General features: G+C 44.0%; 1 protein-coding gene across 1 annotated transcript in view; it reads left to right on the plus strand.

Annotated features, from left to right (window-relative positions):
• Positions 1-22699, plus strand: part of LOC125641212 (uncharacterized) — a 41906-nt gene that overhangs the window by 5932 nt on the left and 13275 nt on the right. Inside the window, exons 6-21 of the mRNA XM_075131324.1 lie at positions 713-828; positions 2623-2841; positions 3985-4140; positions 4243-4403; positions 4944-5053; positions 5323-5444; positions 6373-6588; positions 7501-7644; positions 9459-9625; positions 13310-13425; positions 15101-15225; positions 15919-16143; positions 17389-17529; positions 19181-19344; positions 21023-21123; positions 22532-22647. Of these exons, the coding sequence (XP_074987425.1) occupies positions 713-828; positions 2623-2841; positions 3985-4140; positions 4243-4403; positions 4944-5053; positions 5323-5444; positions 6373-6588; positions 7501-7644; positions 9459-9625; positions 13310-13425; positions 15101-15225; positions 15919-16143; positions 17389-17529; positions 19181-19344; positions 21023-21123; positions 22532-22647 (2399 nt within the window). The remainder of the gene's footprint in view (positions 1-712; positions 829-2622; positions 2842-3984; positions 4141-4242; positions 4404-4943; positions 5054-5322; positions 5445-6372; positions 6589-7500; positions 7645-9458; positions 9626-13309; positions 13426-15100; positions 15226-15918; positions 16144-17388; positions 17530-19180; positions 19345-21022; positions 21124-22531; positions 22648-22699) is intronic.

A 22699-nucleotide genomic window follows, 5' to 3' on the forward strand; every position in this document is an offset into this window, starting at 1 on the left:
AACTTTTATTGATTTCCATGGGAGTTAGGTGCCCAAATACCTTTAGAAATATTCCCCTTTGTCTAGAATAGGATTTAAAGGTGTGGTGTCAGAAGGTATAAACCAACATATTCTAACATGTTCTAGAAGCCTGGTGTGGACTTTAATACATGCTGGACTTCATCTCACCCAGCTTAGTGTGCATTAAAGTCTACACTGTCTTGAGCACACTGGGCATTGAGAACTTGTTAGGTAAGACCTTCTAACACCATATCTTTTAGTACTAGATCTAGAAAAAGACAAAATGGATTTCCTAAGAGATAGGGGCTTCCCAGGAAAGTTAATATTGCCAGTGCCCTTTGCCCCTATTAACTTTCCTCTTCTGTTTCTGTTGGGTGCAGGGGGGTGATATGTTCTTCCCATCCCCTTCCCAAACTCTGAAATTTAACTTTGTCACATTGCATGTGTGGTATTTTCTGTTCCTCTTTTTCTGGCAAACAGTGTAGTACTATGTGTCTATATATAAACTTTTTTGCATTGTGTTGCTGTACCGTACAGCATCAGTTGTACAAATTTTGTTTATCTACTACATGGGAAGCCTTACTCTTTGCTCTTGAAGTCTTAACCTTTGTGGGGTTTGTTCTGATCCAGCTATGCAGCCAAGTTACTGCAGTAATGTTGGAGGATTTTACATATATTATTAAGTGTAATTAGAATTTTGCTTTTACTTCAGGTTAAACGTACATAGGAATGCAACTGCAAACTGTGTATTTCTTCAGCATAATAAAGTAGCTTTAGAAGCAGCTAGTTGCCTTTTAAAATATCATTTTGTGTGTAAAAGAAATGAAGGTAAGTTACAGGATAACTTTTCTGTTCAGTCCTTGCATTTCTCTGTTCTTTCATTTCTTCTTTTGCTTCTTCTACTCATAGTTTTTATTACAAATGATTCAGTATTTTTAATGAACTTATTCCACATGTAAACACAGATTTTATTTTTTTTATTTGTTTGCATAGATTTTTGGAAAATGTTCTTATCCTTTCTCTCATACAGCTGTGATTCTGTGAAGGATACTTCACTTAGAGAATCTTAATTAGCAGTGTGGAACACTTGAATGCGTAATAGACTATTTATTTGAAAAGGGTGATGCTGAGTCCATGAACAACAGGCCTGATTGTCTTCACATTCTAGTATAATTCCATTAAATTTAGCACAGTCACTGTCCATTTACCCTGGTCTAAGTAAGATCAAAATCAGGCCCAACACATTCACAATTGCACACTTCCATTTTTCTTATATAATTAGTACAGTTGTGTGCACAGTGAGGAGTCTAAACACCCATGTGTATACACAGTCACCAGATTGTCATGCAGTTGCCCAAACCATGCTAATTTAGTCATGCAATTGGACATTGCATTTCTGTGCATGTACCTGTAGCGGGGTGGGACTCACCCCTGCAGCACCTCCTGCTGGTTGTCCAGGGAATTAGCGTTTTCAGCCTCTGGAGCATCCCCTGCAGGCCAGTGTCCCACTTGCCGCTGGGCCCAGAGTCCCTCCAGGACCCCGGTGTCCCTTTCACGACAGGGTACTGCCCCCTGGCAGTACTCTCACAGATCTGGGTCTCCCCGCCCCCGGAGAACCCCCACCCTCTATCCCCACCTCAGTCTTTGGCTACTGCCAGTCACCATCTAGCCCCCACTCCATGGGGAGGACTGCAGTATAATTGCCACTCATCATCAACAAGGAGGGTCTGGACCTGCTGCTTCTGCCTACCCTTGGGCTGTCCTCTGCAACCCAAGTACCCTTTTCCTAGGCCTTCTACAAGGCCTGCAGCCTGGGTGTTTCCCAGGCCGGAGCTCCCCAGCTCCTCTGGCCTTCCCCCAGCCCTGCTCCACTTCAGGTACCCTGCTCAGCTCCTAACAGTCAGGCCCATCCCTCTCAACATCTAGAGTGAGACTGTAGCCTCCTGGCCCATTGCCCTCTTATAAAGTCCAGCTGGGCCCTGATTGGGGCATGGCCGCAGCTGCGGCTGTTTCCCCAATCAACCAAGGCTTGCTGCTTTTCCTAGCAGCAGCCCTCTCACAGCTTCAGCCCTCTCCCAGGGCTGATATCAAGCCCTTCAGGGCAGGAGTGGGTGACCATCCCGCTACAGTACCTTTTGCTTTTTCCTTGAGTGGATTACTAGGATTGCTATATCAAGTGGATTATTGCATGGATTTCTAGGCTCTATGCTAGAGGATGAAGTATTCTATGAAGTACTGGGCTGGATCTTGGGAGATATGAATTCAATTCTTGGCTCTGCAACAGATTTCCTGTATGCCCTTGGTCAGGTCACTTGCTCTGTGCCTCAGTTCCCCTTCTACAGAGTTGAGATAGGGAGGTATTACTGTCTTTCAAGGGTGTTGTGAGAATAAATCCATAAGTAATCCTTATGGATTTATCCTCACAACACCTTGGGAAGGCAGTCAGATATTATCTATGAAAATGAAGGCAGTAATAGGTAGCTATCCTTTATAATTTTCTGGAGACAACTGGGAGTGTTGGGAAACAGCTGTAGGGTGTCTATATTTGAAAGTCCTTCCTGTTGTTTGGATGAGGATAAGTGTCTGCCGTTTCATTCTGGGATATTTTTCCTTCTCTTTTAGCTGAAGACATGTTTCAGTTTTATGCAGGCCACATCATAACACAAAGACAAAATTTGTTGCCAAAAGTATACTCTTCTCTCGAATCTGCTGAAAATGCATGCCTGTATGAGAAAACACACTGTACTGGAGTAGTCCGTTCACAGAAACAGTATCATTTAGTTAGTGGAACAGAGGTATTTAGAAGCTCTAATAAAGCTGACGCATTATATCTTAAAACTGGTAAGTATTTAGTGTATATATTTCTAGTTATAACCCAGACTTCGTTAGTACCTCTTACTTTATTATATCAGACTACCTTACAACAATAAATTAAAATACAAATTAAACTGTGTGTGTTCTCTTTAAAAGGATATCTCTTGTGTTTGGTCTCCCATTACTGTTGTTGTCCATCAAAAATGCCCTGTATATAAAATGCCCTTCAGAGTGACAGCTACTCTCCTCCAGAACGGGAGAGCTGATTTACTTTTTAAAGACGCATTCTTACTTCATGAGTCAGATCTTCAGGTACTCTTGAACTTTGCCAGCCATGTGAAGGGAGGAGGTTACACGTGGCTCTTGCAATATTTTTGCCCTGCAGTGCTGGGGCATCCGGGGTCCTTTTTGACTTCCTGCGCAAGTTAGATCAATTTCAGAGCTTTTTAAATTGTGCCAGAAGGCCAGGCCCATGACCCTCAGTGCAGCATACTCTGCCACATTTCTGGGTCACTCACTGTGCCGAGGGTCAAGAGTGGGTGCATGAAGTCATGCAGGCTGTGTTCCACCTCAGTATTCCCCAGCCCACTGCTGTCAGAGCAGTCCTCCATCCCTGGTGTGCTGCTCCAGTGATACATAGGAGGTAGATCAACAGCTGAGAATCTGACCTCAGAACTAAGACGGAAGCATGCTCTTAGAAACATAGGAAATGGAGAAAGAAGGATTAGTTTTTCTTTGATACACTGGTGTAAACATGGAGTAATTCCATGACTTCACAGGAGTTACTCCTGGCTTCCACCTGTATAAATGGGAACCAGGCCTCATATTATATGTCTATAGAAACATAGACTGAACGGTAAAAATAAATATGACCCAGTGAATAAAGAAACACAGATGTGGTGTAAATAGACATTAGTGCCACATTTAACAAAAAAGCTAAAATTACTCTTTGCAAAGCTTTTCCCTTTGTTAAGGTTATTGTGAGAATGGGCTGAGGTGGGTGTATTTTGGGGCAGTCCTTTATTGATGTATGTGTGACTTTATGGGGTAGGTGCCCAGGTCACTGGATATGAGCCTGTATTGTATTTTTAAAATGAAATAAATTTTAAAATGAATGAGGGATTGAATATTCCCTGCACTCTGTCATTTAACTCTGAAACTTCCTTTGAGGCTGCCAGCCAGGTTACTATGGCTCAGATTGTCAAGCCACTTGCCATCCATGCACCAATGGCTTTCCTTGCAGTGGTGTTACTGGACATTGTGTAGGCACTGCCAGCGTTACTTGCAGTTTACACTCTCAGGATCCACGGTGCTGTCCTAGCAAAGGTACAGAAAGCAACAGTTTGGAAATTCATATCCTTGTATTTATTGAGTCCCATTGCTCTTTTATTTGCAAAGTCGGGTACCATAACAATTTGTGGTGTTCAGTTTCCAGGCAGTTGTGCCCCCAGAGGCCTCGATGGCATTATTTTCTAAAGGCATGTTACTATGTGGAAGATACTAAAACTAAAACTTGGACTGAGGCCAGAAGTGCATGTCAGGGCTTTAAGGAGACAGATCTCGCTAAAATTACAAACAGTGCCGAAAAGGTACCCTGTCTAGTTTCTCATTTGACGGATTTCAAATTGGGGGATTTTGTAACTGTGGGAGGATTTTTTGTTTTGCTTTAGACAGAAGATACAATAGGGAACGCACTGTGTGCTGTATTTCCATCATAAGCTGCTGCCTGCTGAATGATTGTGCTTTCTGACTCAATAGTCTGAGCCACACTCAGTGCATCTGAGGAAAAAACGGCCCTACGTGGCTCTAATGGGTGGCTCTGAGTTATGCCAGCTGCAGTGATCTCACAAGCAACTGTATTGACAAGCTTAGGAGGGTGTCATGTCCCCAGTGCTTTGTAGCTAAGGTGGCTGGGGAGTATGGGACCTGTAGTGCTGGGAGAGCTCAGTGGGCTCACCCACACAAAAGGAAAAAGCTAGACACTTAATAAAAATGAGCAAGAACCAAATGGTTTGAGTCACTCTGTCCCATGTGGTAACTGGACAAAAGATCCTACATGTTGCTGAATGAAGAGCAAAATGGATAAGAGGCCTAATAACACGTTTGAATGGATTGTTTTTTCATTCTAGGTTTGGATACAGTTTAAAGGGGACAACAGCTGGATAGGTTTGACCTATAAAAAAGAAGACTTCAGATATGTGTGGGTTGATGGCACATCTGCTCGGTCTGAAAGAGCATGGTGAGACTAAATTTTGACAGATTCTGTTGTTTTAAATAGGACAATAGCAGTTAGAGAGAACCTGCAAGAGAAAGCCATTGAGCCCATCCTAGTCAGGGCTGAGGCTGAATACAGATCCTCAATAGAGAGCACCTTGGGTACTAAACCAGTGCCATGGCTATTAGCTACAATTTCCTTAAATAAAAATGCCACGCACACCTTCAAATCTGGAGATGTTGTAGTTGACCTCATTTGGTTTTGCAACTTGTTTTTTCTCCGTCTCCTGGCAGGGTCATGAAACGTAACAGGAGGCATACGCTCACTAAAGAAGACTGTGTGGTTGCCTTCAAGCAATACCTTTCCCCGGCAGATTGTTCCTCTCTGAGAAAGTGGATATGCAAAAGAGAGGGAGGTAAATTTATCGTATCTGTGGCTTAGAGCCCTAATTTAGGGTTCAGTTGTCTGTGTAAGAATGGGAGAAGAGCTCTTCTGCCCAAGGGGGAGTTCCAGGAAAAATTGAAATTGTGTCCGGACCTTGAGGAGGACATGGAGGTGGAGTGCTTGCTTATCTCTCTTTTCTCTGCACAGTCTGGCCTTTAAATTTAAGATTGTATGAAGTAAACCTATAGGACCTGATTCCTCAGTGTGTTGATCTGATTCTGTGCCAGTGTAATTTCACTGAGTTCATTGTAACTAAAAAGATCAACCTGATTCACCATTTCACTGTACTGCAGTTGAGCGCCAGAATATCTCATTGGAAATCATTCAGACTGGCCTCCTCACTCCATGCACAAGCTGACCCGGATTTGTAAGACTGTATGAAGTAAACCTGTAGGAGTAAACCTCAGGGGAGTTACACTGCGGTAAAATTGGACAAACATACTGGGCCCTGCAAGTTTATTTCATATTAAGGGCTAGATTGTGCACATAGTGAGGAGGCCAATTTGATTCACAGTGGAGTGATCTGGTGTTAAACTGGAGAAGTGAAATGGTGAATTAGGGTCATCATTTTACTTAGTCTTTCTCTAGCAACTTAGCCCTTTAAGAACCTGATTTTTCAGAAATATGGAACACTTGCATCTCCTATTGACTTGAATTAAAACAATACCTCTGAAAATCCAGAGCTAAGGAACTCACTTGCTAAGATTCATCTACTCCGTTGTGGCCCCTGGTGGAGATTTTAACAATATGACTTGGGCCAAGTCTAACTGGAAACTTTTGGTTAGGTTTGCAATTTATCTTTCCTGCCATGGCCCATCCCATCCTGCATATACATATTTTCTGAATTTCATTTTATGCCATCATCCATTTTATTTCTTTTTTTTTTTTAATTTTTGCAGATGTCAACCTCTTTACAATGCACAAGGGGAGAGCTTTGTACTCCCCTTACATATCAACGGCAAGTATATATAACACCTTAAAGAAAGCTACAGATACCTGCTCAGTGCTCCAGACCTGCACTGGGATCGTGGCAATGGGGGAGCACTACATTCTGCAAAGTGGGATGGAACTGTATAACAGCAGGAACAGTAGCGTGAAATCCTTTATCAAGTCAGGTATGTCAAGTGTTTTAGAGCTTAACTCCCCCTTCCCCCCCACCCCCATCCTAGGTGGGGAGGAGGTTGGAGTGGTTTTTTTGTATGTTGTTCTTTTAAAAGAAATTGATGTGAAAACAGAAGACAAATGTAAAAAAGCTGCAGAATTTTAGAGAGAGGATGAGTCAGGCCTAGCAGAAAAATTGAAGGCTTACTTCATCTTTGTTAACAAAAGTGAAAGACGTAGAAGGATGCTGCTTGTCTAGATGAGCAATCAGGCTGCCTACTCCCAAAAGCATAAAATAAAATGAGCTAGTACAAAACACCAGAGGAAGATCCAGAAAGCAAGGTTTTGAATGCCGTCGCTGCTTTAGTACAGAATAAACTAATACTGAGAAGTGTTAATCACTTCTTTCCCCTTCTGCTGTGCATTTGAAACTGCTAGCCCTGTGCCATGCTCTTAAACCTTTTTTTTTCTATGAGCATTTGTCTCTCTCTCTAGTTATATCTGTTGTTTTTTTTCAAGCACTAACAAGAAGCAGCCTTGTCGTTGCTGTGACAAAGCCCTGGGTCAAGACTTTTGTACACTGGGCTACCTTTTCACTTAAAGGCAGATATTTTGGAAAGCTCTGAGTGGGAACTAATATTTTCATGGTAATTTGTCATGGGGATGGCTTTCTTTTCCAACCTTACCGGACATCTTGCTTGTGTTGGTTTGCATTAGAAGCTGTAATCACCAGCCAAGGTCCCAGAAGGCACACTCTTAATTTCTGCTAATGGTTAATGAGTGTGGGTGTGTGCCTGCTTGTATGTGCAGACCCCAAAAGTTTTACCTTTACTTTAGGAACATGGTATTTTTTCCACAATTGTAATTAAACTTTTACTTTGGCAGCTGTTCATCTCTATTGTCCTTCGCTTGTTCCCTTTTCACAGATTGCATCTCTGGAAGATTTGGGCTTCTATGTGAATTTAAGTGTCCACTATGCGAGCAGGGTATGGCCTGCAATCCATACACAGGGCTGTGTGGTGACACTGTGTTTTGCAGTAAGGAGAATAGTCCTATCCCCTGTGGAAAAGGTGAGCCTCTTTAACATCCATAGGAGAGAAGAGGAAAACGGTGACTATACACAGGACCTATTTGTGCACATTCTTGTCTCTTTATTCATGTATTATGTCATCACCATTCGCAGCACCTCTAAACGCAATGGTGATGCTCTAGATTCACACCAGTGTAAGTGGGGTGAGGAACTCCATTAAAGTCATTAGACTGTCACAATATATAACTCATGCCATCCTAACCTTCAGGAGGTTTAGATCAGACCTTCAGATTAGACCTTCTGACCTTGCTGTGTGCAGGAGCTCTGCAAACTAGGTCTCAGCTCTAATCCATTTTAAAAGAAACTTTATAGTTTTAAACAAATAGGAAAATCCCCATGTTATTGATTTTTATTCACTGTGTGCTGGAAAGAAAAGTGAAATTTGCCACTTTTGAGAAACTTGTTTAAGTCAACTGATTATAATTTAAAATATTTCTGTTGGCCAATGAGTAAGTCCATAAACATAGCCTAGAGCTGGGACTCAAACCAAAACCCCATAACTTCAGAGGTGTTTAGATATCTGAACTCCTGACCAAATCCAAATTTTGGAAATGGTTCCAGTTATAGTTACAAAACCAGAGATCGGATACCCAGAACCTATGGAATGTTTGAAACCAGATTTTGTGGCTTGAGGCCTTGATTGATGTGATCTTCCTCGTATTTTGTAAGTATTAAAAGCTTTAAAAGATCCTTATACTGAACGGATTGTATAAGAACAGTCTTAAACATCCAAGGGTCGGTCCTGGGGCCGGTTTTGTTCAATATCTTCATAAATGATCTGGAGGATGGTGTGGATTGCACTCTCAGCAGATTTGCGGATGATACTAAACTGGGAGGAGTGGTAGATACTCTGGAGGGGAGGGATAGGATACAGAAGGACCTAGACAAATTGGAGGATTGGGCCAAAAGAAATCTGATGAGGTTCAATAAGGATAAGTGCAGGGTCCTGCACTTAGGACGGAAGAACCCAATGCACAGCTACAGACTAGGGACCAAATGGCTAGGCAGCAGTTCTGCAGAAAAGGACCTAGGGGTGACAGTGGACGAGAAGCTGGATATGAGTCAGCAGTGTGCCCTTGTTGCCAAGAAGGCCAATGGCATTTTGGGATGTATAAGTAGGGGCATAGCGAGCAGATCGAGGGACGTGATCGTTCCCCTCTATTCGACATTGGTGAGGCCTCATCTGGAGTACTGTGTCCAGTTTTGGGCCCCACACTTCAAGAAGGATGTGGATAAATTGGAGAGAGTCCAGCGAAGGGCAACGAAAATGATTAGGGGTCTGGAACACATGAGTTATGAGGAGAGGCTGAGGGAGCTGGGATTGTTTAGCCTGCAGAAGAGAAGAATGAGGGGGGATTTGATCGCTGCTTTCAACTACCTGAAAGGGGGTTCCAAAGAGGATGGCTCTAGACTGTTCTCAATGGTAGCAGATGACAGAACGAGGAGTAATGGTCTCAAGCTGCAGTGGGGGAGGTTTAGATTGGATATTAGGAAAAACTTTTTCACTAAGAGGGTGGTGAAACACTGGAATGCGTTACCTAGGGAGGTGGTAGAATCTCCTTCCTTAGAGGTTTTTAAGGTCAGGCTTGACAAAGCCCTGGCTGGGATGATTTAACTGGGAATTGGTCCTGCTTCGAGCAGGGGGTTGGACTAGATGACCTTCTGGGGTCCCTTCCAACCCTTATATTCTATGATTCTATGATTCTATGATTCGCCATAGTGATCCTTCCATTAGGCCAGTGGAGCTATGCCAGGGATGAAACCAGCCCCACACGTGTATGCTGTGATTTTTAGGGTCCATATTTGGTGGCACGTGCCCAGTTGAAAATGGGTGGCAGTACTGGCAAGGCAGCTGTTACTATATCCACACAGCAAAGAGACAAACCTGGCTACGTGCAAGAGACCTGTGCAGGCGTTACAGGGACACAGATCTTCTGTGGCTGACAAGTCCTGGGGAAAAGGTATACTAGAATGTCAGTGAAGGGTATGTGTACGATGTATGTACTTATCTTTGCAAATCTCAGTTCCCCAGAGGCTTTGGGACTATATCTAGAGTGTGAGGAAGGGAAGTGTGTGCCTACAGCTGTAGATTTGGAGAGGTTTTGCATTTTCTTGTGTGATTCTATGCCTGAATCTTTTATAATTCTAGGTTGATATTCTGCAGAATCTCTGGTTTCAGAGTCTGGGATACTTTTTTAAAAGCAAGTATAACTTAAAATTCAGGGAGAGTGGAGGTTAAATGTAATTAAATCTTACTATATGTTAGCTAACCTAGTTACTTATATGGCCCCCATTATCATTGTATCTGAGCACCTTACAGTCTGTAATGTATTTATCCACACAACACTGCTGTGTGACAGGGCAGTTCTGTTTATCCCCATTTTACAGATGGGGAACTGAGGCAGAGTTGCTAAGTAACTTGCCCAAGGTCACACAGGAAGTCTCTGGAGGAGCAAGGACTTGAACCAAGTTCTCTAAGTCACATGCATGTCCCCTAACCAGCAGACTGTCCTTCCTCTCAGTCATTACAGCAACACTCTGGGTTAAATAAAAGCCACCTAAAAGCACCATGAGCTCTACTCACTCCTAGATTTTGTTGTTGGAACCTAGCCTACAGATCGCTGGCGGTGAAAAGTGCACCCACCAGAGATATACAGTGGTATAAACTGCCCACAACTCCTGCTTCACCATGGGGTCTATAACAGTCTAGAGAGTGAGTGAGGCTGGTTGGAGAGACCCAGCTCAGGGTACCCAACAGATGTAACCATTCTGCTCAGCTCCTGTGGAACCATGGTTGTAACTTAAAGCTTTTGTTGTTAGAAACCTTGCAGAAGGCAGTGGTGTATGGACTGCCTGGTCTTTCCTGAGGTAAATCTCACCCTCCAGGATTGGGGGCTGCCATCTGGGGTGAATCTGTCCTCTTCTCTTCAAATTCGGCTGTGTTCCAGAATAAATCCATTTAGAAAATAAATTCTTTCATGCCTTATCCTGCAAGATCACACAGTGACATTATGGCAGCACAGCTTAACAGCCACCGGGCTACAGATGGTACTGTGTTCAGAGTCTGAAAGCTGAAAACTAGGGAGTCTCTGAGTAGGGTCAGTGCTGAATCCTGGTATTAGGATCAGTTCATCTTTCCAATGAGGCAGAGCAGCCCTGGCCACTGTTAATATTGCAAATGTGAGAGAATTTTAAGCATCCAGTTTACTTTAAAAGTTTGCCTTTGCAGTTCTGTCAATGAAAATACGCTAGCCAGTTTCACCTTTATTCAAAGCAATTTTCTAATCAGTTGCACATTCTGGTTCTTGTACACTAGCACAGGGGTCGGCAGCCTTTCAGAAGTGGTGTGCCGAGTGTTCATTTATTCACTTTAATTTAAGGTTTTGTGTGCCAGTAATGCATTGTAACATTTTGAGAAGGTCTCTCTCTACAAGTCTATATATTATATAACTAAACTATTGTCGTATGTAAAGTAAACAAGATTTTCAGTATGTTTAAGAAGCTTCATTTAAAATTAAATTAAACTGCTGATCTTATGCCGCTGGCCCGCTCAGCCCACTGCCAGCCTGGGGTTCCATTCACCTAGGCCGGCAGCAGGCTGAGCGGGGCCTGCAGCTGGGACCTTGGCTGGCAAGGGGCCGACAGCCAGAACCCCAGATCAGCAGCGGGCTGAGCGGGGCCAGCAGCCAGTACCCCAGACCAGCAGTGGGCTGAGCGGCTCAGCCTGCTGCCACTCAGCCCACTGCCGGTTTGGGGTTCCGTCCGCCGGCTCCTGCCAGCCAGGGTCCCAGCTGCCGGCCGAGCTCAGCCCACTGCTGGTCTGGGATCCTGGCCCTGCGCACATAGAGTGGGTACCTGCCTTCTCCCTGGTTCTAGCCCATTCTCTTCCTCTTTCTCTGCACTGAGCTAAGGGTGGGAGTGCACTGAGCACAGGGCTAGGGGTGAAGGATCAGGTTGGGGTGTAGGGTCTGGCCAGGAGCTAGAATGAGGGAGGGGGCTCAGGGTTGGGGCAGGAGGTTCGGGTGTGGAGTGCTTACCTGGGCAGCTCCCATTTGGTGCGAGGGGTGCAGGAGCTCCTGTTTGGTGCTCAGGGTGGGCGTGGGAATGTAGGGGGTGCAAGAGTCAGGCCATGGGGTGTGGGGGGTCTGGGGGTGTGTGAGGAGGATGCAGGAGTCAGGGCAGAGAGCTGGGGGCATGTGTGGGGGGTACTGGAGTCAGGATTGAGGTTGTAGGGGGGTGCAGGGGGCAGGAGGCTGGAATTGTGGGGGGTGCAGGGGTCAGGACACAGGGCTGGGTGTGTGTGAGGGGGTGCAGGGGTCAGGGCACAGGGCTGGGGTGTGTGTGGGGCGGTGTAGGGGTCAGGGAAGAGGGCTGAGGTGTGGGCTAGGGTCGTGGGGTTGCTCCCAGCCCTCTGCCCAGAGCAGCTCACGGCAGGGGGCTGGAGGGGATATGCCCTGATTCCACCCCCCTTCCCCAAGACCCCGTTCCCGCCTCTTCTCCGCCTCCTCCCCGGAGCAGCAAGTGAGCGCACTGCAGCTCAGCTTCTCTCCCTCCCCTGCAAGGGCCATCAGCTGATCGGTGGCAGGGAGGGAGAGGAGGAGGGGCAGGAACCCAGCATGGCCGGGGGAGGGGAGAGCTTGCTCGCCCTGCAGCAGCAGCTGCCAGGACCAAGCTTCTTCACCCTGCCTCCGGGGGGTGGGGCGCGGAGAAGAGCAGGCCGGGGCGGGCAGGATTTTTAATGGCACACTGCTGCCTACTGGGGTCCTGCTGGCCTGGGTTCGGCAGTGGGCTGAGCGGGGCCAGAGGCTGGGACCCGGCAGGCAGCAGCGTGCCATTAAACATCGGCTCCCGTGCCGTGTTTGGCCCGCGTGCCGTAGGTTGCCGACCTCTGCACTAGCGCAATAGTGTACTATTTTCCATTGCAAGCCTTGCAGGAGAATGTTTTATTTTTCTTTCAAATTCTTTTCACAATTTTTAAGAACAATCTTAGATTTTGTAAAAAAAACAAAAACAAAACAGTTTGTTCCAGATCAATATTTTGGGCCAAATCCCATGGCATTTTACTAGAAAAGGGAAATTGGGTCCATTATCACCATTTTACCTACCTACCGAAATTCATCTGCCTTTTCAAATAGAGAAGATATTTTTCACTACCCTTTCTAAAATGCTGCTGTCGTTTTTGCTGATGCAGAATGAATACTGTAGTTCTGTCCTTAGAGGGGGCTGAATTAAAATTCGTACAGGTTGTAAAACACTTAGCACCTTTCATCCCAAAGGATTCCTGTTTAACTGTAAGGCTGTAACATCTCTGTTTTTACAACTTAAGTCAAACATAAAAAATCTCCATCTTCAAAATAAAATCATCAGGTGAAATGTTAATGTTATTGTCCATACCGTCTTGATATTAAACATGAACTAAACAGAGTAAAATTGTTGTGTATTAAGCGAGTCTTTGCTTCTCAGCTATCCAAAACAGTAAACTACTGTCTAAACTATATTGTTTTGAACATCAAAATGACTGTTGACGGGAGGAGGAGGGGGTGGGAGGGGGAGAACGTCATCTTGCAGCATCTTCACTGTTCAGGATTTTCTAAAAGAAAAGTTCCCTCTTTTACTGTATTGAATCACAGTTTGGTTATTTATAGGAATGGCTGGTATCTAAACTTCCCAAAGCATCATTCTGGACTGGCCTTTATGGGTTTAGATTCTGTACAGTTTTGCAGTGGTCGAACAGTCAATTCCCATTTGCAGCTTCAAGATGGTGAGTTGAGTAAGCAAGTGTGAACTAGAATTTGTGTGTTACACTGGCATCCGAAGTGCAATCATCAGGCCAGTCCCTCCTATTGCTCTCTTCAGTACAGCCATCCTCATCTTTTGACATAGAGTTGTGGTCCAAGGGGAGGCTACAGGAGCATGCAGTGCTTCATCATGGTCTGTTCAATCCAGCTGCAGTAGTTTCCTAATGAAATTAGTTTCCTAATGAAAATTCTAATTGAAAATGGCCAACTGGTTGTAGTTAGCCAACTAAGTTTGGGAACAGCACTACTGGTCATACTTCTCCTTCATTTAAAATAGAAACCAGCAGAGACCTGTAGAAAACAAGAGGGACCAGAATTAGAACACCAAAGTCTTAATAGAATTTCCACTAAGGACCTTTACTCTCAGCAAGTCACATCCTGTGTTGAATATGAGAGATCTGTGATCTGCTGTTTTAGACAAACTTCTGTAATTGTGGGTGATGGATGGTGGACTTCTGGCAAGTCAACAGGACAACCCTCAGTTGGGTAAAACTCAGATGCACATGATCTGTCAGGAAAGATATTCCTTGGGACACAGAAATGTTTCATATGTATTTCAGTCAAAGTTTGTGTATGTGCATGTTACATTTAATTATATTTCAAATGCAAAATGTACTTGGATAGACTTCCTGATAAGTGGTGGCTCTAGGAGTTCTGCTGTCTTAAGCAAACTGGCAAATGTCCATCTCCTACCAACTTGCAGCCTTGCAGACAAAGAGTTACTGAACTTATTCCTGCCCTGGTTTTTGGCATCCTAAAGTGATTCCAGTTGTATCTTTCTAGTATAGCCATTCCTGCTTTTGGCAACTCTGTGATTCATAGCGTTAATTTTGTAGAGTGCACTGCTTCTTTGCTGATACAATAAAAACGTATAGCAAAGGAGGAAACAAAAAATCAGCCTAGAAAAGCAGATTCGTATCTGGAAATGTTAAAATCTTTTGAGCCCAACTCTGCCCTCAGACATATGCACAGACCTGATAGTAGGATTGGGTTGTACATATATCATATAGAGAAATGTGTTAAACAACATTAGGGGCCAAAGTGTGACTCTCCCCTCCTTACTGACACTGATGAGGAGCTACTCACAGGAGTAGCCCATTTGAGTGGGTTTTTTAAAAGCATTGATGGGAGATAGGTGCTACCCTTAACATGGGAGTTTGGTGCCTAACTCCCATAGGAGTTTTTGAAAACCCAGCCAGCTGATTGACCTCATCTGGATTACTCATCTGAGTAACTACTCATCAGTGTGAGCAATATGGTTACAAACCAGCCCTTTGTGAAACAAATCAAAGGTGAATCAAGGTATCTAACACTGCAGGTTTCTTCTGACACTAGTGTTTCAGAGTGTTCATCTGAGAACTCTGCAATATGCTAGCATAATAGGGCAAGAGAAAAGATGGAGCATGGTAATGTTTTAAGGGCACATTTATTACTGAAAACACTTGGCTAAACTGAAGAGACTGCAATGTATTCTGTAGAAACAAACTCCCCATGTAACCGGGGTGGGAATGCAGTCATGACTTTAGCAATAGCAGCACGGAGGAAACGGTAAGACTAAACCTGGCTATAGTGCTTTTAAGGATAAAGTGTAGACTGGTGGGAAAACCTTGTAACCTTGTATACTTTTGTTTCCTTGAGGTTGTCTGTAAGCAAGTGGGCCATAGGTGCTAAGTGCTGTGTGCAGCTTAATGCTCCCAAAGGCTCTTTGACAGCTGTCAGCTGCTTTCGGAAAGCCCTGTGGATTTGCAAGAGAAAAGAAGAAGGTAGTGTGTGTGTGTGTGTGTGTGTGTATATTGTCAGCTGGCTTACATTAGGAATGAACAAGGCTTCTCAGTACTTGTCTGCATTACAAGATTTAATCGTGTTTGAACATGATTGTGAGTTGTCGAATTACATGATGCTAGGATGGGACAGCCATTGCATGTTGAACACAGGGACTGCAGTTAATGCTGGCCCTTGCATTGGGCATGTAAGTGGGAAAGAAGGCATCTTCCTTCCGCTTGTGCATAAACATGGGGGCCAAGAGCAATCTGCCCTGAACTGTTGTCACTATCAAAGATCTCACTATTCCTGATAGCTACAGTTTCAAAGAAGATCATACAGAACACATGGGGGAATCCGTTCACTTACATTGTTTTAGGCTAGAGTCAAATTTTGTTCTCAGTTACACTGTTATAAATCAGCTGAAGTCAGTGGAGTTACTCTGGATTTATACCATTGTAACTAAGAGCAGAGATTGTGTTTAATGCCATTGAAGATAGGAGTCATTCCCTGGTTTAGAGTCAAAATGATCTTTGCTTCGAGTGGCATGTCAGCATATTAACCCTGTTGTGATTTCGTTTTTAGGCTTCCAGCTGACATATGTGGACTTTCTATCTTCTTTTAAAAAATTAAATAAGAAAGATGGTTTTAAAAAAAAAAGTCCCTCTTCCAAACACACAATGTTTATCTTCTAGGAATTGTGGATTTCCGGGAGTTCCAAGGCTATTACCTGGCTGGCACGTACACGTCAGATTCCACACAGCAGTCATTATGGGAAGCCCTACAGCTCTGTAGATTTCAACGAAGCATTTGCAATGGAGTTGGGATGATCAAAGGAGAGTACAGAACTATATTTGCTACCCGAATTCTACTCATCATTGGAGCCCTTGGAGATGAAAGCACTGCATATTTGAAATCACGTATGCCAGAGTACTGAAGCATGTCCCTTGTGGGTGATGTACATTAACGGTGTGCTCCTTCTCGGATCTCAGGAGAGCTTCTTTTTGCAAGAGCCCTCTTGGGACCACAATATTGGAAGCGAATAATTTGGCTGCAAATGTTTAGCTTGCCCTGAGAAGAGTTACTCAGCCTGTGTCACTAGACCAGGGGTTCTCAAACTTCATTGCACTGTGACCCCCTTCTGACAACAAAAATTACTGCTTGACCCTGGGAGTGCTGGGGAGGAGGGACTGAAGCCTGAGCCTGCCTGAGCTCTGTTATCCTGGGTGTGTGTCAGGGGGGAAGCGAAGCCTGAGCCCTGCCATCCAGGACTGAAGCCCATGGGCTTCAGCTTCAGCCCTGGGTGGTGGGGCTCGGGCTTCAGCTTTGGCTCTGGGCGCTTGGGCTTGGGCTTTGGCCCCGGGCCCCAGCAAGTCTAATGCCAGCCTTTGTCACCCCATTAAAATGGGGTTGCAATCGACTTTGGGGTCCCGACCCACAGTTTGAGAACCGCTACACTAGACAATTACAGCAGCATTAATACATGTCACTGCTGAAAAATCAAACATAATTAAGAATGCCCTGGAATGTAAAGTTCTCATTACGCCTAAATAATTCTGTGGTACTTGGTGATCGTTTATAGCCATTTGGAAAGCCAAGTAAATGAAGTGAGTTTTGCAGTTCTTATGAGCACAGCAGCATTGCTTGTGCTGGCAGAGGGCAGGATTCCTGGACCTTTCTCTGCCCGCCAAAATGAAACAGGTGCATGGAGTGGAGAGGGCTCATTGGGGTGGCGTACACATGCATATACATGATCACATACATCTATAATAGCAAGATTTTCTAGCCTTGACAGTGTCCTTTAATCTACTGCTGTACCTATGTTTTACTAGCCAGAAATCGGGTTTAGTGTTACCTCATTAGATAGGGAATTGCATACCCTGAGATATGAAATAAATAGCCTGGAAAGAACTATTCTAGGTACATATTGAGTGAGGTACCCCTGGCCTCCGTATCCTGTCTCTTCTGCTTATTATTACAGTGAGCTGTAGGACTTTTACACTGGATTCCCTTGTGTACTATGCCATGGTTTCAATGATAATTTGTATCCTTTCCAAGTAAATAAAGTCTGTGCACATTTTCATGGTTGAGGCACTAATTGGTTTGATTTAGATTCTTGTCTCCATAGTAATATCTAAGTCTCTTTTCACTGTCTATTTTTGCAGCTTGTGCCCCAGGGCACTATGGTCCTGAATGCCTGGGCAGTTGCACTTGCAGTAGAATTGAAAACTGCAGCCCCTTCACTGGAGAATGTGCAGAGAATTTACAGTGTTCTCAGGAATATGTGGCACAGCAATGCCAAAAAGGTACGTGATACACAACCCATCACAGTGGAGAAAGGAAAGCAGCTGGCAAAGAGAGCAACAGAGCTTATTGATTTTACTCACACTCCCATCAGAAGACATAGCAGAAAATTCCTTGGCTTCACTGTTGTTTTGGTTATCAGCATGTTGGCCATGTATGCTATTAAATGTAGTCTGCTCAGCTATCCCCATAATATTTGTGATTCCCTAGGACTATTAATCATTGTGCCGGCCTTTGAGTAATTTTGCAGTTTCTGTTAGAGAAAGAAGCAGACAAACCCAGGAGAAAATGTGTCTAAAACCTTCTTTCATTCCTGGGTTTCATGCCTCACTGTGCACCAAGACTTGCTCTGACTGGCAGCTTCCAACCCATGTGAATGGTATATAAACAACACAGCAATTGAATGTCATGTGACATTTCAACTTGTGTCCTTGGCTTCAGTGTGTTCTGAATAGTAATCCTTTGTACTTCTGTGCAGCCTCTCATCAGAGGGTCTGAAAACACTTTGTTCATCAATTAACTCTAACCATGTCTATGAGATAAGTATTAATATCCTCGTGTTACACAACGGGAACAGAAGCATGCAGAGGTTAAGAGAGAGACAAGGTTGGTGTCTCAAAAGGAGCAGAGGTAAAGCCAGGAATAGCATCCAGACCATAGCTCTAACCACTAGATGGTACCAATTCCTTCTCTTTTCGTACTGTACTTTTGCAATACATAGCAATATACAGTAAAAGCTATGTTACTCGGCACTTTACCAACCGGAAAGCTCTAGAAATCGGCATTTCTGATATCTCCCAATACAAATCTTCAATCTAGTAACTGGGACCGATGCCAAAGCTACCTGGAATCGATGCTGAAGCTATTCGGAACCCAAGTATTTCCGAGAGTAGTCAGACTACGCTCAAGTTAGCCTAGAAGAGCCGAATGCTGTTCTTTCTGTTTGTATCCGCCACTGTGATCCATTGGTTTATTACTCAGTGTATTGTCCTGTGTTTATCGTAAAATATCAATGCCATCCTACCGTTATGGCATCCAAAATACGGTGAAAAGCAAAGGAGAGAAGCATAAGAGAGTTGTGTTGACATTAAAACAGAAAAGAGATATTTGTACATGTTTTGAAAAGGGCGAGAATAGGAATGTTTATTCATTTTATTGTATTCTAATTCTTTTGAAAATTGGTAATCCATTGGTAAGTATAACTCTTAGCTAACCAGAATTTTTGACTAACCAGCACCTCCCATTGTCCCAACAAAGCTTTTACTGTAATGTGAAAATATTGGTTCACTGAAAGCTGTACTGGTTTCAGTGTATTGATATTTGTCAAAGGGATAGTCACATTATAGGCAACTTCCAGTCTTGAGAGATCACCCCACAGCATTCCCAAATACACTGCCTAAACCAAAGTCCATTTGAAGCCAGTGGAAAGACTTGCATTAAACTTTGTGAGTTTGGGAATAGGCATGTAGTGAGAACATTTAAGCTTTTATACGAAGAAGCAGTTAATTTCATTGGATTCAGTAATGGTCACTAAAGCCAGGTTTCACTGTGTTGAATAATGGCACTTCTTTAACAAAGCTCTGGGCTACTGTTTCCAAAAGTGAGATTTTATGAGTGTTCCGGTTGTTTAAAATATCTCTGTTTGTTCCTCAGGAGTGATCAATATGAAATGCCCAGAGGATCCTGGATGGTGGTACTGGAATGGCAGCTGTTATTATATGGAAGAGACTAATAGTTTGACCTGGCTGGAAGCTAAGAATTACTGCACTGCCTATAATGGCACTGACCTACTATTGCTGGATAGCGCAGAAGAAAAGGTAAAGTGTTTCAGTTTATGCATTGTTGAAAAGGTGGTTATTGATGGACAAATGTCACCTTGCACCTTCAGAGAGCTGCTCCCTATCTGTCTTCAAAGTTATCGATGCCTGGTTTACAGGGATAGCCAGGCTTCCGTAGCTGTTAGCACAGCAGATGTAATTTACTCTAGCTCCATTAGAGCGAGAGCTGCCAACTGAGCTGTATTCTGCAAGTCGAGCTTCAGTGAATCAGTCTTTATTGATGATCGGGGTGTGTGAACTTGTGAAAATATTGTCACAGTTTCGTGTTGGGTTCTCTGCTGGAGCGAAATATTACTGTTTGTCAGAAAAGGGCTTTGTGCATTGAAACATAAGACAAATTCCAACTTCGCTAAGGGCGATCCAAACATTGATGTTCTTTTGAACATATCTGTGAAAAGTGAGGTTTCTCCGTTTTAACTCCAAAACAGTTCTACAAAACACAGCGACAACACTTAGCATGCCTGAAAGGATGATTCCTCCCTGTTACACCTTGTGTGCTGCCCGGTGCCTGGCTGGAATATAAGTAGTGACTGGGCTTTAGAGTTTGGCCTGACTGCACATACCAGTCTGTTATGGTGGGGCCATACAGCAGCAAATGGCTTTTTAACACTGCGACTACTGGTGAAAAGACACTGAGCCAGGTCTCACTTAAATAGTTTTACACCATGCACATCATTACAGTTACTCCTGACTTACAACAGTGTAACACACAGAAACCAGTCAATACACACACTCTGTTTGAGACCCAGTGCTACAAGTTCAAGCGTCGGGTCAGGTGTGTATATCCAGCCCAGTTACATAGCCTTATGGGGCAAGCTAATAAAAAATCTGACTCTTACCATCCCAGTGTCCTGCACTCCCCTGTCTCTGACCGTCACAGCATGAGCACATCAGCTAATCACTGTATAAAAGAGGGTGCTGGACTATGCTGACAGTGGCTCTTTTTATGGTGCTGCTGCAGCACAGTACTGGAATACACCTAGAAAACGTTTCTGTTGTATGTTGTAAGAGTAAAATCTCCTCACAAGTATCACTCACTCTCCCACCCTTGGACTCTCGTAACTCTTTTATCCAGGCTCTTTGTGTTTCAGACAGCAAACTCCTGAATCGTCCGTTCCCAACATTCTACATCCTTGGTCTAACTGCCAGGGTCATGCTTCTCAGCTATAAAACACATTATTGTGCAGCACATGCAAAAAGCACATCATAAACCAAGCGTGGTGTGAAACAGCTTCCGTACAAAAAGATTAGTGAATGACTTGTGTACACCCTTCTCAGTTTGCCTAAAAAAATCTTTTAACCAGCTGCTGTCGTAAATTGTACTAAAGTGGTGATGTCATTGCTGTCTTATCATCTCTTTGTGGTACCCACATCTTTTCTGCAAAGTCTTTTGCTACAGGAGTGTATTGCACAGATAAGAGCTGTTTGCCAAATTCAGATCTCGATTTGACTTTTGATTTTGAACCCCTCTCAAAAGTCAGAAGCTGTTCGGATGGTTTGCATAATTGGATACCAATACTAGTACCAGGACAAATGTTTACGACTGGAAATCCTGCCCTAGGATCCATCAAATAAACCTCTGCCATTTACCTGTTAATGGGCATTTCCTTCTTTATATACCTTAGTTCTCTAACATAAGTGTGCTTCTAACTTGCAGGCCTGGGTAACCTCTGTGTTACAGAAACCTGTTTGGATTTTCTCGTTGGGTGCCTCACAAAGCGATGCAGAGAAATCAAGCAGGAAGAATCAACATGTTATGTAAGGCGACCTTGCTGATTTCATAAAAATGGGTTTGAAACAAACTACGCCTCTAATGGGGTTTTTAAAACACTTTTCACCCCAAGGGTCAGATCCTCAGCTGATGTAAATTGTCGTAACTCCATTGACTTAAATGAAACTGTGCCAGTTTACACCAGCTGGGGATTGCAGGGAGGTTTGCAAAGACACACATGCCATTTAGGCTCCTGACCACCAATGACTTTCAGTGGGAGTTGGCTGCCTAAAAGCCATTTGTGCCTTTGGAAATCGGCCTCTGTCCAGAAATTTCTACTGGCTTCTTTGTGAAGTGGTTTTCTGCACATGTCCCTTATGAGCACAGTTCCTCCCTTCATCCACAGAATAGGCCCAGCAGCGGCAGCAGGAGGGACCATGGAGAGACCACCTTTAGATGTAAGAGATAATGTAGTTTCCATGATAATTCAGGGCCAGGAGCCTTCCTTCCACACGGGGGCCAATTACAATTGCCATCCCTGTGCTTAGGGACCATGGCTTCATTGGGGACCATATTCTTGCCCCCTTTCTCCTTCCTGCACCGCCTCCTGGAGCATGCTGCTCCATCTCTCCACCTGAAATATGGGGAGTTCCCTCTGGAGCAGGACAGCTCCAGACAACTTGGCCCACAGTGTCTCTTCTTTCTCTCCACTGAGGCTACCAGGAATGGCTGGTTGCAAGGATGTATTTTTGTGACATGGATCATTGTCTACCACTGATAGCCACCTCCACTGGAAATCAGCTTCACAACATGGGAACTGCCTCTAGCCTTGATCTTGGGTCTGCTTATTTGCCTTGATCTTGGGCCTGCTTATTTGTATGAGGAGTCCATAGCCATCACAGCTTTCATATTGGCTTTGTGTCTTGGTTAAGGCTCTGCTTTCTGGATCCCAAAATGTATATGGAGTTTGGTATCTAGAGAGTGGTTTGGAGGCTAAGGGCTAAGCTAGAGGGAGCTGCAAAAGTGGGTCTAGTATGACGGAGTGAAAAGAATAAGGGGTATAAGAACATCCTGGGGGAAATGTACTTGGAGTCATTGGGAAGTAAGTAAGATATCTTGGAAACTGAAATAATAAGAAAAAACATTGTGTGAGTATCACTCAGGAGAGAGAAATGGAAGGCTAAAAAGGCCTATAGAGGATACACATTGCTAAGGCGGGACCCTAAATCCTGTATGAGTGCCTAAAACGGACATTTGGGCCCTACTTGATGCTTTGAGCGCTCAAATGACAGACTGAAAATTTGTCTTGCATGGATTTGTTATGAGTCTTTTCATGAGGTTTAGTATAACTACAGTGTTTCTGAAATCATTTATTTTTCTTAGAGCCAAAACCCTGGCTCTCTTTCATCTGATGTGATGTTTAACATCCAGTACTGTGTGCTTTTGATTGTTCAGGCTAAGCCCCACCAAGAGTACTGCTCCAGACAGTTGTGATCAGCTGAATGCGAATGGGAGCTTGAACCAAATTAACTGTTCTTCTCTGGCTTTCTGGGTTTGTGAAAGAAGGGAAGGTAAGAGAGAATTCGGTGGGATAACCATTTGGGAGGTGTTCATCTTACTCTT

Source organism: Caretta caretta, chromosome 8 (assembly GCF_965140235.1).
Source record: "Caretta caretta isolate rCarCar2 chromosome 8, rCarCar1.hap1, whole genome shotgun sequence".
Classification (NCBI taxonomy): domain Eukaryota; kingdom Metazoa; phylum Chordata; order Testudines; family Cheloniidae; genus Caretta; species Caretta caretta.